Here is an 11,724-nt window from a genome sequence, read left to right as displayed (position 1 = left end):
CTGTGGGTGCGGACAGCGCTGTCCTGCGATCTGTCCGTAGCCCCACCTCGGTCAGGGCGCCGTGCAAGCTGCTTCCCACTTGGGGGAAACCGGGGCGGGGCCCCGGCGGAGAGATGGTGGAAGGTCTGGGGTGGCGAGAAGGAGAGGTGTTCGGGGTCCGAATGCCGGTGGGAAGGAGCTGGTCCCAGACCCTCTCCTCTGGCCACGGAGGCACCCCGAGGGCGCATCACGCCTCCTTCTCCTCGGGGATTGGCTCTGACTTCCCAGGGTCTTAGCCTCCGACTCACACCCACTGCCCAGACCCAACGATTCCACCTCCTCTCCCATGTCTGCCCACAGCCACCCTGAAGCTCCAGGGGTCCGTGGCTCAGCATCTGACCACCGCAGGCAGCCTGGAGTCCGAGGGTGAGTGGTCAGCAGCTGTGGAAGGTGTGCTGGGGCAGGAGGAGAGGCAAGTCCGTGGGGAGGGTTCCTTTCCCATAAGGCAGGCCCCCAAGCTGGCCACCTCACAGGGGGTGAGAAGACCCCAGAAAAAGGGGGATGCGGAAACTCCTGCCAGTCTGGGAAGGGCTGTGCGCGTGGAGGGCACCAGCATTGTCCCTCAGCCAGAAGGGTCTTGTTTGGGAAACGTTCTGAGGCTGTCCGGGCAGTGCCTCCGTTTAAAGACAAGGACAGGGACTCCTGAATGGAAGGACCTGGACCAGAGGGCTGGGAGGGAAGGGCGGGGGGTGGTCACTGTGCAGTCTTAGTGCCCACAGGGAAAATGGAGATGTACGATAAGAGCATTTCAAGTTGCTGGGAAGGCTACCAGGATGTTATGGAGGATATCAAAGAAGACTGGTGCGACTGGGCCATCATTAGCAGGTAGGGGCCAGGCTGGAGGGTGGTTTGGGCCAGGGGTGGGCGCCCTGCTCCTTGTGGGGGGGCCTTGAGAAAATGCGGGGCACTCCTCTCTGTGGGCCCAATCCCTCCCTCACGCTAGTCCTCTTCTGCCCGCAGGCCTTACAGCGACCTGCAGGAATGCTTGGAAATAGAAGCGGAACGCTTTGGCCTGGGCTTCCCCAATCCCTCGGCGGAACAGATCATCTTTAAGACTCACCAGACCCACTTTGCCAACTGCACCCTGGCGGAGACCACCTTCTCAGACCCCCCGGAGGATGTGCTCCTGGCCATGATCATAGCCCCCATCTGCCTCATCCCGTTCCTGGTCACCCTTGTGGTGTGGAAGAGTAAAGACAGCGAAGCCCGGGCCTAGGGTGGCATAAGTTTCTCAGCAGCCACCCCTCCCTTCCCTGCCACCCCCAGGTCTCCCTCCCCGTCTCCCTGCCCCCTTCTCTCGCCTCACTGCACACAGAGCCTGAGATTGGGGGAATGGAGCTGGGTAGGGTCATGGCACCAGTTCTGCAATTTTCAAAATAAAAGGTTTCTTTTGTACACCGTCCTCCTCCCTATCCCAGTGGGGCCTGTGTCCCTCACAGAACCTGTCATGTCCACAGGCCCCCAGCTCTGGGCAACAGAGCCGCAAGAATCTGATAGCCCCACTGTTTTGTTTACTTACCGGCCCCCACAGGCCTCCGCCGGCACCCCCCCTCCCCACCACCACCTGAAGGCTCCACTCCTACATTCCTCCCTCCCAAGGTGGAGCCTTTCCTGCCCCTATCCAAACCCAGCTGCAGGAAGCCTGCAGGAAAAGACTCCCTTCCGGTCTGGACAGCCGCTGGGGAGGTGTGGGGGGAGGGGCGAGGGAGGACTCTGGGCTGTGACTCCTACCAGAAGGAAGGGGGGCCAACCAGGAGTTCCGAATTTTCCCCTTTCATGTTTCAGTTCACTTCTAGAGACTTCGAACAGGAACTGTGATCTGACTAACTGGAGTCCACCCCTAAGGACCTCAGTCAGGATTGAGGGTAAAGGCAATGGGAGGATCTAGGTTCACCACAGGACTCCCCCTTCAGGTCCCTGGCCCTCATCCTACATGGTCCTGGACCCCGGGGGTGTGGCCTACAGCCTGGCTGCACACTGCCCCCTGGTGTCCACTAAACCAAAAAGCAGAAGATGGATGTGTGGTGGAAGAAGCTCAAAACAGGAGATTGGACCCTGAGGTCAGAGACCTGTCATCTCCATAGCAAACACTAGTTCTACCGGCTTCCTGAGTCAGACTTGGGCTCCGTTAAGACACTTTCCTACTGTCGACATAAGAAATGTCCAAACCTGTGGAGAATTTTAAAAAGAGTTTCTTTGAGGGGTGGTGGGGCTGGTTGGAGGTGGGCAAGAGGGGAGAAATGGGGGACATCTGTAATAGTGTGAACAATAAAAAATAAAGTTTAGCCCTGGCTGGTTTGGCTCAGTGGGTAGAGTGTCGGTCTGTGGATTGAAGGGTCCCGGGTTCGATTCCAGTCAAGGGCACATGCCCGAGTTGCAGGCTCGATCCCCGATGGGGGTGTGCGGGAGGATGATTCTCTCTCATCATTGATGTTTCCATCGCTCTCTCCCTCTCCCTTCCTCTCTGAAATCAATAAAAATGTATTTGAAAAAAAGATAAAATAAAAAATATATCTAAAAAATAAATAAATATAAAGTTTGATCAAGTTTATTTGAGCCAAAACTGACGGCATATACCAGCAGCAAGCTCTCAAATGCTCTGAAGAATAACAGTTTTGCAGTTTCTTTCATGCATTTGAAACTAAGGAGGGGATTTAAGGAAGATTATGTGAAGGTGGGAGACAGCAAGGTGAGGGTGGTTACATCTTAGAAGGAGGGGTTTGGAACGAGGCATTTTCAAAGGTGTGCTAACCTGGATGCACAAAAACAATGGGCCTGGCTTGCTTAAGGCAAGAAATTTATATGCCTAGGGTGTGACTACCCACCATGACCTCCCCAGTTAGGAATTTATGATTTATTACAGCATCGCTTTTTTATCCACACCACTTTCTGGGGACATATTTAGTCTCTGACTCAACATTTTGACATATGGACACTCTTGTAGGTCCCCTGGACAGTGAGGCGCAGTTCTCACCAGAGAACCTTCACCTCCAATTTTCCTTGGAACAAAGGTCATCAAAAATATCTAGAGAACAACTTTGCTTTCCATAAAGACACCTGTTTATTCCGTGTGGCACCTAAAGCCTCTTCAGGAACTTCCTTCACTCCTTGTTGAAATATCTGCCTCCCTGAGAATATACATATCCGTTTCCTAGACATGCCTGTCTATTCCATAGATACATACGTGTTTGCTTTCTGGAATGCATGTATTCATTCTCTGAGACACACTTCTCCTCTCAGGACGTATTTGTCTCTCTAGAGACACACCTGTTCCCTTGGACATTTTGAGTTTTCACCTGAGATAAATCTTTGCTGTTTTCATGAATGTATATGTCTCCTCCAAGGATATATCTATGCTTTTCTTGGCCCATATTTACCTTCATGCATTTTGCTAACATACATCAAAGGCATGTTGGTGTAAGACACTGTATGGTACATTGTTTTGAAAAAGGAAGTTAGCTAAGACTTGGTTTCTGCCCTCAATGGCCTTTATCTAGTAAGGGAGTGGACATGTGCAAATAAACAAAAACAATGGAGTGTGTGATGAAAGTCATGCAAAGAATACAAGCCAAATGTTTGTACGAGTGCAAAGGAAGGAAGGGTCACATCTAACAAAGGTGTGATCACAGGAGTTAAGATCACAGGAGGGTGATTGTAGAGTTGCTATATGAATTGACGGTAGGTGGAGTGCATTCCCCTAGAGGAGAGAGTAAAAAGGGAGATGAATTAGAAAACTATTGTAATAATACAGGCTTGAGAAAAATAGGACATGGACCAAAAGTGTGATGAATGGGGAAATGAAAAATAATTAAAAAGTAGGAGAGATGATTAAAAACAGGGGAGGGAATCAACAGGATTTGGATATGAAGTAGGTGACAGACAGAGAGACTAGAGCTGACTCAGGCTTTGAACCTGAGTTATTTGGACAATGATGGAAGTAAGAACAGAAAAGGGCCATTAACAGGAGTTAGCCTGAGGAAAAGGATATGCAATATGAGGTAACAATGGAACAAGCTGTAATATCCCACAGAGAGTTAGAAATGGGAGTGGTGATGGTGGTGGTAGAAAGAGGGTGGAGCTGGAAACACAGGTTTAAGAGTATTCTGCACAGAAATGTCATATAAATCCATGAGAGGGATGAAAGTTTTAAGAGAAGGTGTATTGAAAAGAAGACTGAAGTTGGGTTCTTAGGAAACACCCATAATTAAAGAATGGGGGGGGGAGACAAAGGGAAAGATCAGAGAGACAGTAGCAGACCAAGGATAAAGCAGTGCCCTGGAAGCAAAGGAGATGGTGCCCTTTGAAAAAACAGTATCAATTGCAAAGTTCATTCGTTCATTCAACAAATATTTGTTGGGTACTTCTGTGAACTAGGAATTGTGCACAATGAAGAATGGATTTTGGTGGGGAAGATGTTAGAGATCAGACAAGAAATTGAGAGAGTGGCAAAGTCAAGGACACTACATATTTTAAAATATATATATATTTATTGATTTTAGAGAGGAAGGGGGAGAGAGAGAGAGAGAGAGAGAGAGAGAGAAGGAGAGGGAGATTGAGAGAGAAATATGAATGATGAGAGAGAATCATTGACTGGCTGCTTCCCACACGCCCCTTAATAGGGATTGAGCCTGAAACCTGGGCATATGCCCGACCAAGAATTAAACTGTGAGGGCACTTGGGCTGTTTCCAGATACTGGCTATTGTAAATAACACTGTAATGAACATAAGGGTGCATATATTCTTTCGGATTAGGACACAACATAGGGATGACTTCAGCATATTTGTAGACTAGCAGAGAGGAGGCAGGGGAAAGGAGATGAGGGAAGGTGATGCATAGAGAAGTCCTGGAGGAAGTTGGAAAGGAGAGGCAAGAAGATACGCCAAAGGATTGGCCTTGTAAAGGAAGAGCAGCACTTCTTCCTTTGAGTCCAAAAGGAAGGAGTAAAAGAGAAGACTTTTTGAGAGACAAATCAAGTGTGTTGACAGATGGAGAGGGAAAGATTAATAAGTTCACATTCACGGCTGCAATCTCATAAAATAGAGGGGAAGGACATTCTGCAGAGAGGAGGAAAACGGGGACAGGTGACATGGCTTGATGAGTGGACAACTTTGAAGAGTTACCTTGAGCGATGTGACAGGGAGTCATTAAAAGACAAAGGGTTGGGAGCATTTGAGAGCTTGTTCCCCACCATATGTTGTCGGTTTGGTTCAAATAAACTCTTATTTAAAAAAAAAATACAACCCTGACCAGCATGGCTCAGTTGGTTAGAACGTCATCCTGTACACCAAAAGGTGGTGGGTTAGGTTCCCGGTCAGGGCACACACCCAGGTTGCAGGTTCAATCCCTGGTTAGGGTGTAAACTGATCGATATTTCTCTCACAAATCAGTGTTTCTCTCTCTCTCTCTCTCTCTCTCTCTCTCTCTCCCTCCCTCCCTCCCTCCCTCTAAAATAAATAAAAATACAAAGGGCCACTGGGCTGCACTGAGAGTCCAGTCATGAGGTTAGTCATGGAATCTGGGTCTCAGTCAGCATGTTCTGGTGATTTTTTTTCTAGGCATACTCCCCTGCCAAGGAGTGACACAAAAAGGGGGTGTGGGTGGGCAGGGACCAACAATCTGGTTTGGAAACTGACCAGCAGGTAGGTAGACAAGGGGACAGAATTGAGTAGTCTCTTCTAGGTAAGGAGTCACGACCTAAAGGGCTCTGGAGCTTGAGACTAGGAAGGTGAGAACGGGAGAGAGATCAGAGATGGATGGCTGTGGTCAAGGATGGCTGCTCTGAACCATGGAAGCAGAGCCGTTTCCAGCTACAAACGTGTTCCCACGGGTGCACAGGAGACTGAGGAAAGGTAGAGTCAAAGGACATAGGAATCGAAGAGATTGGGAAATGTGAGGTTTTTAACTTAAATGGCATTTGACACAAATGTCATTATTGAAAGAAGCCCAGCATAGTGGACACAATCCTAGGCTGGGAGCTGGGGACCTGGGGTTCTGCTTGCAGTTCTGAGAACAAACTATGCTGCTGTGAGGAAGTCACTGCCCTTCTCTGGGGTTGAGCCAGGCTTCTCTCAGGGACCTTCTGCTCTAAACGGAAAGGATTTTTAGGATAATGGCAAGGGACTGGCAGAAGAGGAAGAGCCCTCCCTAGACTGCTCGTCTCCCCCAACAAGGGTCCGGAACCTTTCTGCTGCGCTTTCTGCCAGGACGTGCGGAAGCGGAGACCGGAAGTCCCTCGCCGGGAGGTTCCGGGTTTCCTGGGCTACTACGATGGCGATGAGTTTCGAGTGGCCGTGGCAGTATCGCTTCCCGCCTTTCTTTACGTGAGGCTCAGCCCCCGCGAAGCCCCGCCGTGCCTCCCTGCCCTCCCCTGGCCCTGGACTGAGCCCCGACCCTGCACCTGGGGAGGGGGAGGAAGGACTCGGTCGCCACCACTCTCAGCCTCTCATTTTCTCCCCGAAACGCGCCTCCGGCGAGGGCTGCCTCGCGCCCTCTCACTCCCCGTAATTCTGCACCCCACCCCTTCACCCGGCAGGTTGCAGCCGAACGTGGACACTCGGCAGAAGCAGCTGGCCGCGTGGTGTTCGCTGGTCCTGTCCTTCTGCCGCCTGCACAAACAGGCCAGCATGACGGTGATGGAAGCTCAGGAGAGCCCGCTCTTCAACAACGTGAAGCTACAGCGTATCCTCCCTCAGCCTCGTCCACAGCCCCCACACCTGCACGTCCACACTTTCCCACATGCCCGGACTCCACAGACACACACCCTTCACCCACAGTAGTCAGGTTCCCATCCACACTGGCCGTGGGAAAGAGCGAGTCGATGGAGCTGGCATCCATTTCACGCCCAAATCCAAATGCAGCAGCAAACCCGCTGGTCCCAGGCAGCGATGGGTTCCCAGCTGTCATTCAGGTCGTAGAACCTCTGCCCCGAAGCCAAGTCCCCAGCTTTCCAACCTGAGCCCCTTGGACTCTGAGTTTCCTGTCCTGGTCATTGCGAGGCTCAAATTCAGGTACTACCTTTAGTAACTTTCTCTACCTGCTCCTATTCTCCCAGGAAGTAAGTGTCATTTGTTTTTGCTGCCTGATTCATGCCTAAAATATCTGTGCAGGAAGGAGAGCGGACAGAGGATGAGGAAACAGTACATTTCATTTTGTAAAGCTCTTCCTTTAAATTGGAATAGTTTGTCTTTATCTTCTTTCCCCCAGTGTCTAAGAAATGCCAATTTATTAGTATATCCCATTGGGGAACGGCACATATGAGTATGTGGGAGGGAGTGGTGGGGGGCAGGTGGTTCTCAGCATGCGACTGGCTCTGCGAATTTTTATTTTTGCCCCCCCCCCCCCCCCGTTTATTCCATTAATGTCAATCCCTTAACCTTAAACCAGGGAAGCTCCCCATGGAATCAATCCAGGTTGTATTAGAGGAACTGAGGAAGAAAGGTGGGTTCAATTCCTCAAATTTCTTATTTTTCCTCTTAGTTGGCTTTTCCTGAGGACAGATAAACACAAGACTTTTAATAGCTTTTCTCTCTCCCCTTGCTTGCAGCCCAGAGTTCTCGGTCCAGTAGACAGCCTGATCCCCTAGGTCCCTCCCCCATTGGTATACAAATTAAAATCTCTTCCTCTGTGCCCCGAGACCCAAAGAGACATAGAAGGAGAACAGGAGAACGAGTGCCTTGCAGACAGCAGTAGTAAAACAGATTTTGAATTTCTCTTTCTGAAAGCTGAGTCTCTTCTACTCTGTTCTTCCTTGGTATTGCCTCTTTGTCCCTTCTTAGAGCTGATGCTTTCATAAGTATCTGTGTTGCAGGGAACCTGGAGTGGTTGGATAAGAACAAGTCTAGCTTCCTGATCATGTGGCGGAGGCCAGAAGAATGGGGGAAACTCATCTATCAGTGGGTGAGACTATTCTGCTGCAATGACAAATACATGGCAAAGCAGATCTGTGTCTGTGCTCAGCAGATACCTGGTGTTCCCAGATCCAGACTGAGCGTAGTGGAAGGGGGCAGAAAGAGGAAGTCTAGGTCTTCCAGGCGAGATTCTGTCAGTGACTCAATGTCCATGGCTGCACAGAAGTCCCCTTTCTTTGCCTGTTGGATACCAGAGGCTACATGAGGCCATGTTTGGAGAATGCAGTACTGGGAACCACGAGTACTATTGTTGGCTGGAGCTTCTGGCCACAGGAGATAAATGGGGAAAGGAAGGGGGGAAAAAACACATGGGGCCGCTCCCCCACTGCACCCTTATGGGGCTGTCCACAATATGAATTCGATGTTCTGAACCAATGTGGGTGTGGGGACAGACTCTGTCTCCCAAATTCCTAGCCACCACCAGCTCTAAACATTCCCAAGAGAGAAAGGAGGGTAAGAAGCATCAACAACCCAAATATAACAAATACATACCACCCATTCCTGAACAGGAAAACAACCAGAATGAGAGGTCAATCCTCAGACACGTGAAGACCTGTGGTTTAGTGGTTCCAAATGTGTGTGTACACATATAAATATAGCACCTGTATGGCTTGTGGGTTTTAGCCACTTCTCTGCAGAGGTGACAACCCTGGTTTGAGACTGGGTACCATTCCTGGGTCAGAGAGGTGGAGCTGCCAGTTTACCTTCTCCCAAGAGATTCCTGGTCCTTATTCAATCCCCATTTTCTGTATCCATAGGTTTCCAGGAGTGGCCAGAACAACTCCGTGTTCACCCTGTATGAACTGACCAATGGGGAAGACACAGAGGATGAGGGTAATGCCTTTCTCTTCCCCCGGTTTTGCCATCTGAATCCTCTCTCCAGTCCTTGTTTAATTGACATTCAGATTTCCCACTTCTCTGCTTCTGAATTCTAAATACTACTTAGCCCATAGCCATTATTTTCATAAACCACCTGAATTCACATACAAAACACCCAAGTTTTGTTTGTGGGGGGTATGTGTATTTTTCTAGGAATAGAGTCCGTATTATCAGATTTTCAAGAGCATCTGTGACCCATGAAAAGTTAAGAATTAAGGGTGTAGCCACCAAATGAGGAACCAGGGCAGGAGATTAAGCTTGAAATCTCATTCCTTGCTGACTCAGGCTTTCTTTCACCCTTTATTCTCATAGAGGGCTCAAGCTTTGTGGGCCTTAGCTGAAGGGATTGGGCCAACACCCTCAGCCCTTTTAAATACTTTGTTTTCCAGCCAGGCAACGATTTGCATAGCGTTTGATTTGGGGGGAAGGAGATGCTTCCCCTTTCTGCCAGGTCCTGACTGCCCCAACAGAGTTTATATAGCTCTTGGCTCTTTCCCCCTGCTCTGCAGGCCTCTGCTTGCTACTCTCACCATCACCTATGACTTCAGTGCTGCAGCCTTGCCCAGCTCACCGCTCAGGCTGGGCAAAGCTGGAGGCTTCCTCAGAAAGCAAATTTTCTGACTTAAGAGCTGGGCCCCCGCAGGGGATGATGTGTGCAAGCCTGTCAGGGCTTGCCTCCTGCCTCACATCTCCCTGAAGTATAATGCCATATCTCCAGACACTCAGCTGGCCTTTGGCTCCCAGTCTTGTTCTTTTTATCTAGGAAAGGGCATATCTCTGTGCTGGACCTTAACAGTCTGCTGGCCAGATGTATGGCTATACTTCTTTGTGTTAGGACAGGTCCTCATGATGGGTACAGATGTGCAGCTAGGGTCAGTCAGGGACAGGGTCTTGACCTCTCTAGGCTTGATTGTCAAGGCCCCCTCTGGCTTGCAAGCAAATGGTGTCACTCTTGGGCATCAGACATATTTGGGGTGTACGTGGGGGTTGAATCTGATAGAAGAATCAAGAGTGGGAAAATTAGCATGAATACTCATTTTATGCTGACTAAAGCTTTCTTCCACCCCTTACTTTTTTTTAATTAAAAAAATACTGATTTTAGAGAGAGAAACCTTTATTTGTTGCTCCGCTTAGTTATGCATTCGTTAATTGCTTCTTGTATGTACCCTGACCGGAGATTGAAACCGTAACCTTGGCATATCAAGATGATACCGGAGGTAGGGCTTGGGCATTCCACCCCTTACTCTTCAGGTGTACCCAGGAAGGATGGGTGGCAGCTGCAGCAGTATGGATGGCATATGTATATCCTGGCCTTGTAAAGTCTCATCTTCCAGCTAGACTACTCTCCTCAGAGGCCTTGAACCCCAAGGACCTGAGTGTCCCTGACTGCCCCTATCTCCCTGTCCAGAGTTCCACGGGCTGGATGAGGCAACCTTACTACGGGCTCTGCAGGCCCTTCAGCAGGAGCACAAAGCAGAGATCATCACTATCAGCGATGGCCGAGGCGTCAAGTTCTTCTAGCAAGACCTGTCTCCCTTTACGCCTTACCTCCTACCCTTCCAGGGCTTTCAAAAGGAGACAGACCCAGTGTTCCCACAGACTGGATCTGTGACTCCCCCAGACTCAAAGGGCTTCAGTCCACTTACCCCATGTGTCTGTCCCTGGGATAGGGTGAGGCTGAGGCAGAGAGGAGATGTGCTTCTCCTTGCCCACCTCCTCTTCTGTCCTAGATTGTCCCTGAGCCAGGGTCTGTAAACCCAGCACTTTACATGTGTTCACATATGTAACTACACACACACACTCATGCCTATACAAGCTTCTGTCTCTCCCCACTCCCACCCCTGTAGCTGCTGTTGCCTCCCCTCTCAGGCTGGTGCTGGATCCTTCCGATAGTGGAAGCCCTGGCTGCAGGCAGCCTTCCAGGCAATATGAAGATAGGAGGCCCAAGAAGCGAGAGGCGGGTAGTGAGAGGTGGGGCCGGACAGTGATTTATGATATTAAAAAAGCTCAACCCCACTGCCTGCCTCTGATGTTACTACTGAATGGGCATGGGGAGGGCTGTGAAGTGTTAACCCCTGAGCGAATCCCAGCTTAGAAGAGGGGAGAGAAGGCCTATGGCCTTTGTAAATGGAAAGGTCCTCCAGTGTTGGCGGGCTCCAGTGAGCCTGTGGTTTTACATCTGCGGGATGGGCTGTGTGGGGGAGTGCTGATGGAACACAGCCTGGGGACAGACTGCTTTCTGTGTCTGAACTGGAGTAACTTAATGGCTTCCTTTCCTCACCTCCCCTATGAAAGTCCTGAACTCCCCTGAAGCCCCTCCCTCTGTCCATCTGCTCTGGGTGAGGTAGTTGAGGCCAAGGAGAGCTGAGGGGGAGTAAACCGGACATGGACTTTGGTTTATTGGAAACTTTGGCAAACAGAAGGGGGAGGAAGGAGAGCCCACACAGCAAAAACAGCCACTCTAATCAGGGCCAAGCTGCGGTCAAGGTAGGGAGGTGGAAGGGATGGGTGACCGGGTCCTGGGGTGCACACTCCCAGCCCTGTGCAGCGCGGAGGGATGGTGGCGGCGGAGAAAACCAGACCTTTCCATTGACCTCAGTATTGTCAGCCTAGTGCTACTCTGGACGGCTAGGAGGGGTGGCGCTACCTTATCTGGGGCGTGCAGGCCTGTGGTAGCCACCCCCCCTTTCTAGGGCCTGGGAGCTGAGGTCACGTTTCCTCTCCCTATCCAGCGTCATGCCCCCCACACCCCCACCAAACAGGTTTGCGCACTCTGAGTGCGGGAGGACACCCCACGGCCTCGCACCCAGCTCTCAGGAATGAGCCTGAAGGCGGGTGCGCGGGGCGGGGAGGGGTAGGGGAGAGGGATATCGGCCGGGGGGCGGGGCGAAGGCTGGG

General features: G+C 50.6%; 2 protein-coding genes across 4 annotated transcripts; both read left to right on the top strand.

Annotated features, from left to right (window-relative positions):
- The first annotated feature begins 126 nt into the window (after positions 1–126).
- Positions 127–1,438, top strand: RAMP2 (receptor (G protein-coupled) activity modifying protein 2). 3 transcript variants are annotated; one of them, XM_014547287.1, is made up of 3 exons: positions 127–429; positions 750–864; positions 1,000–1,438. In XM_014547287.1, the coding sequence occupies exons 2-3, from the start codon at positions 764–766 to the stop codon at positions 1,253–1,255; spliced, it is 357 nt and encodes a 118-aa protein (XP_014402773.1). In that variant the 5' UTR covers positions 127–429; positions 750–763; the 3' UTR covers positions 1,256–1,438. The 3 variants fall into 3 exon arrangements, with proteins under 3 accessions (XP_014402773.1, XP_014402774.1, XP_014402772.1); XM_014547288.1 differs by having other exon boundaries at positions 128–405; positions 759–864; XM_014547286.1 differs by having other exon boundaries at positions 130–405.
- Positions 1,439–6,252: 4,814 nt separating this feature from the next.
- On the top strand, positions 6,253–10,842 carry VPS25 (vacuolar protein sorting 25 homolog (S. cerevisiae)). Its single transcript, XM_005875708.2, has 6 exons — positions 6,253–6,360; positions 6,573–6,718; positions 7,424–7,477; positions 7,848–7,936; positions 8,706–8,781; positions 10,235–10,842. The coding sequence occupies exons 1-6, from the start codon at positions 6,308–6,310 to the stop codon at positions 10,345–10,347; spliced, it is 531 nt and encodes a 176-aa protein (XP_005875770.1). The 5' UTR covers positions 6,253–6,307; the 3' UTR covers positions 10,348–10,842.
- Positions 10,843–11,724: the final 882 nt, after the last annotated feature.

The sequence above is a fragment of the Myotis brandtii genome, unplaced genomic scaffold, assembly GCF_000412655.1.
Source record: "Myotis brandtii unplaced genomic scaffold, ASM41265v1 scaffold469, whole genome shotgun sequence".
In the NCBI taxonomy this organism is placed as follows: domain Eukaryota; kingdom Metazoa; phylum Chordata; class Mammalia; order Chiroptera; family Vespertilionidae; genus Myotis; species Myotis brandtii.
Note: the sequence above shows the minus strand (reverse complement) of the source record. Positions and strands in the feature narration are given on the sequence as shown.

Bases quoted from the DNA above. Each gene is read 5' to 3' on its own strand.
- RAMP2 (XM_014547287.1), top strand. From the start codon at position 764: ATGGAGATGTACGATAAGAGCATTTCAAGTTGCTGGGAAGGCTACCAG. The intron at 865-999 runs GTAGGGGCCAGG...TTCTGCCCGCAG, and splicing joins GACTGGGCCATCATTAGCAG to GCCTTACAGCGACCTGCAGG.
- VPS25 (XM_005875708.2), top strand. From the start codon at position 6,308: ATGGCGATGAGTTTCGAGTGGCCGTGGCAGTATCGCTTCCCGCCTTTC. The intron at 7,937-8,705 runs GTGAGACTATTC...CTGTATCCATAG, and splicing joins GGAAACTCATCTATCAGTGG to GTTTCCAGGAGTGGCCAGAA. The intron at 8,782-10,234 runs GTAATGCCTTTC...CTCCCTGTCCAG, and splicing joins GGAAGACACAGAGGATGAGG to AGTTCCACGGGCTGGATGAG.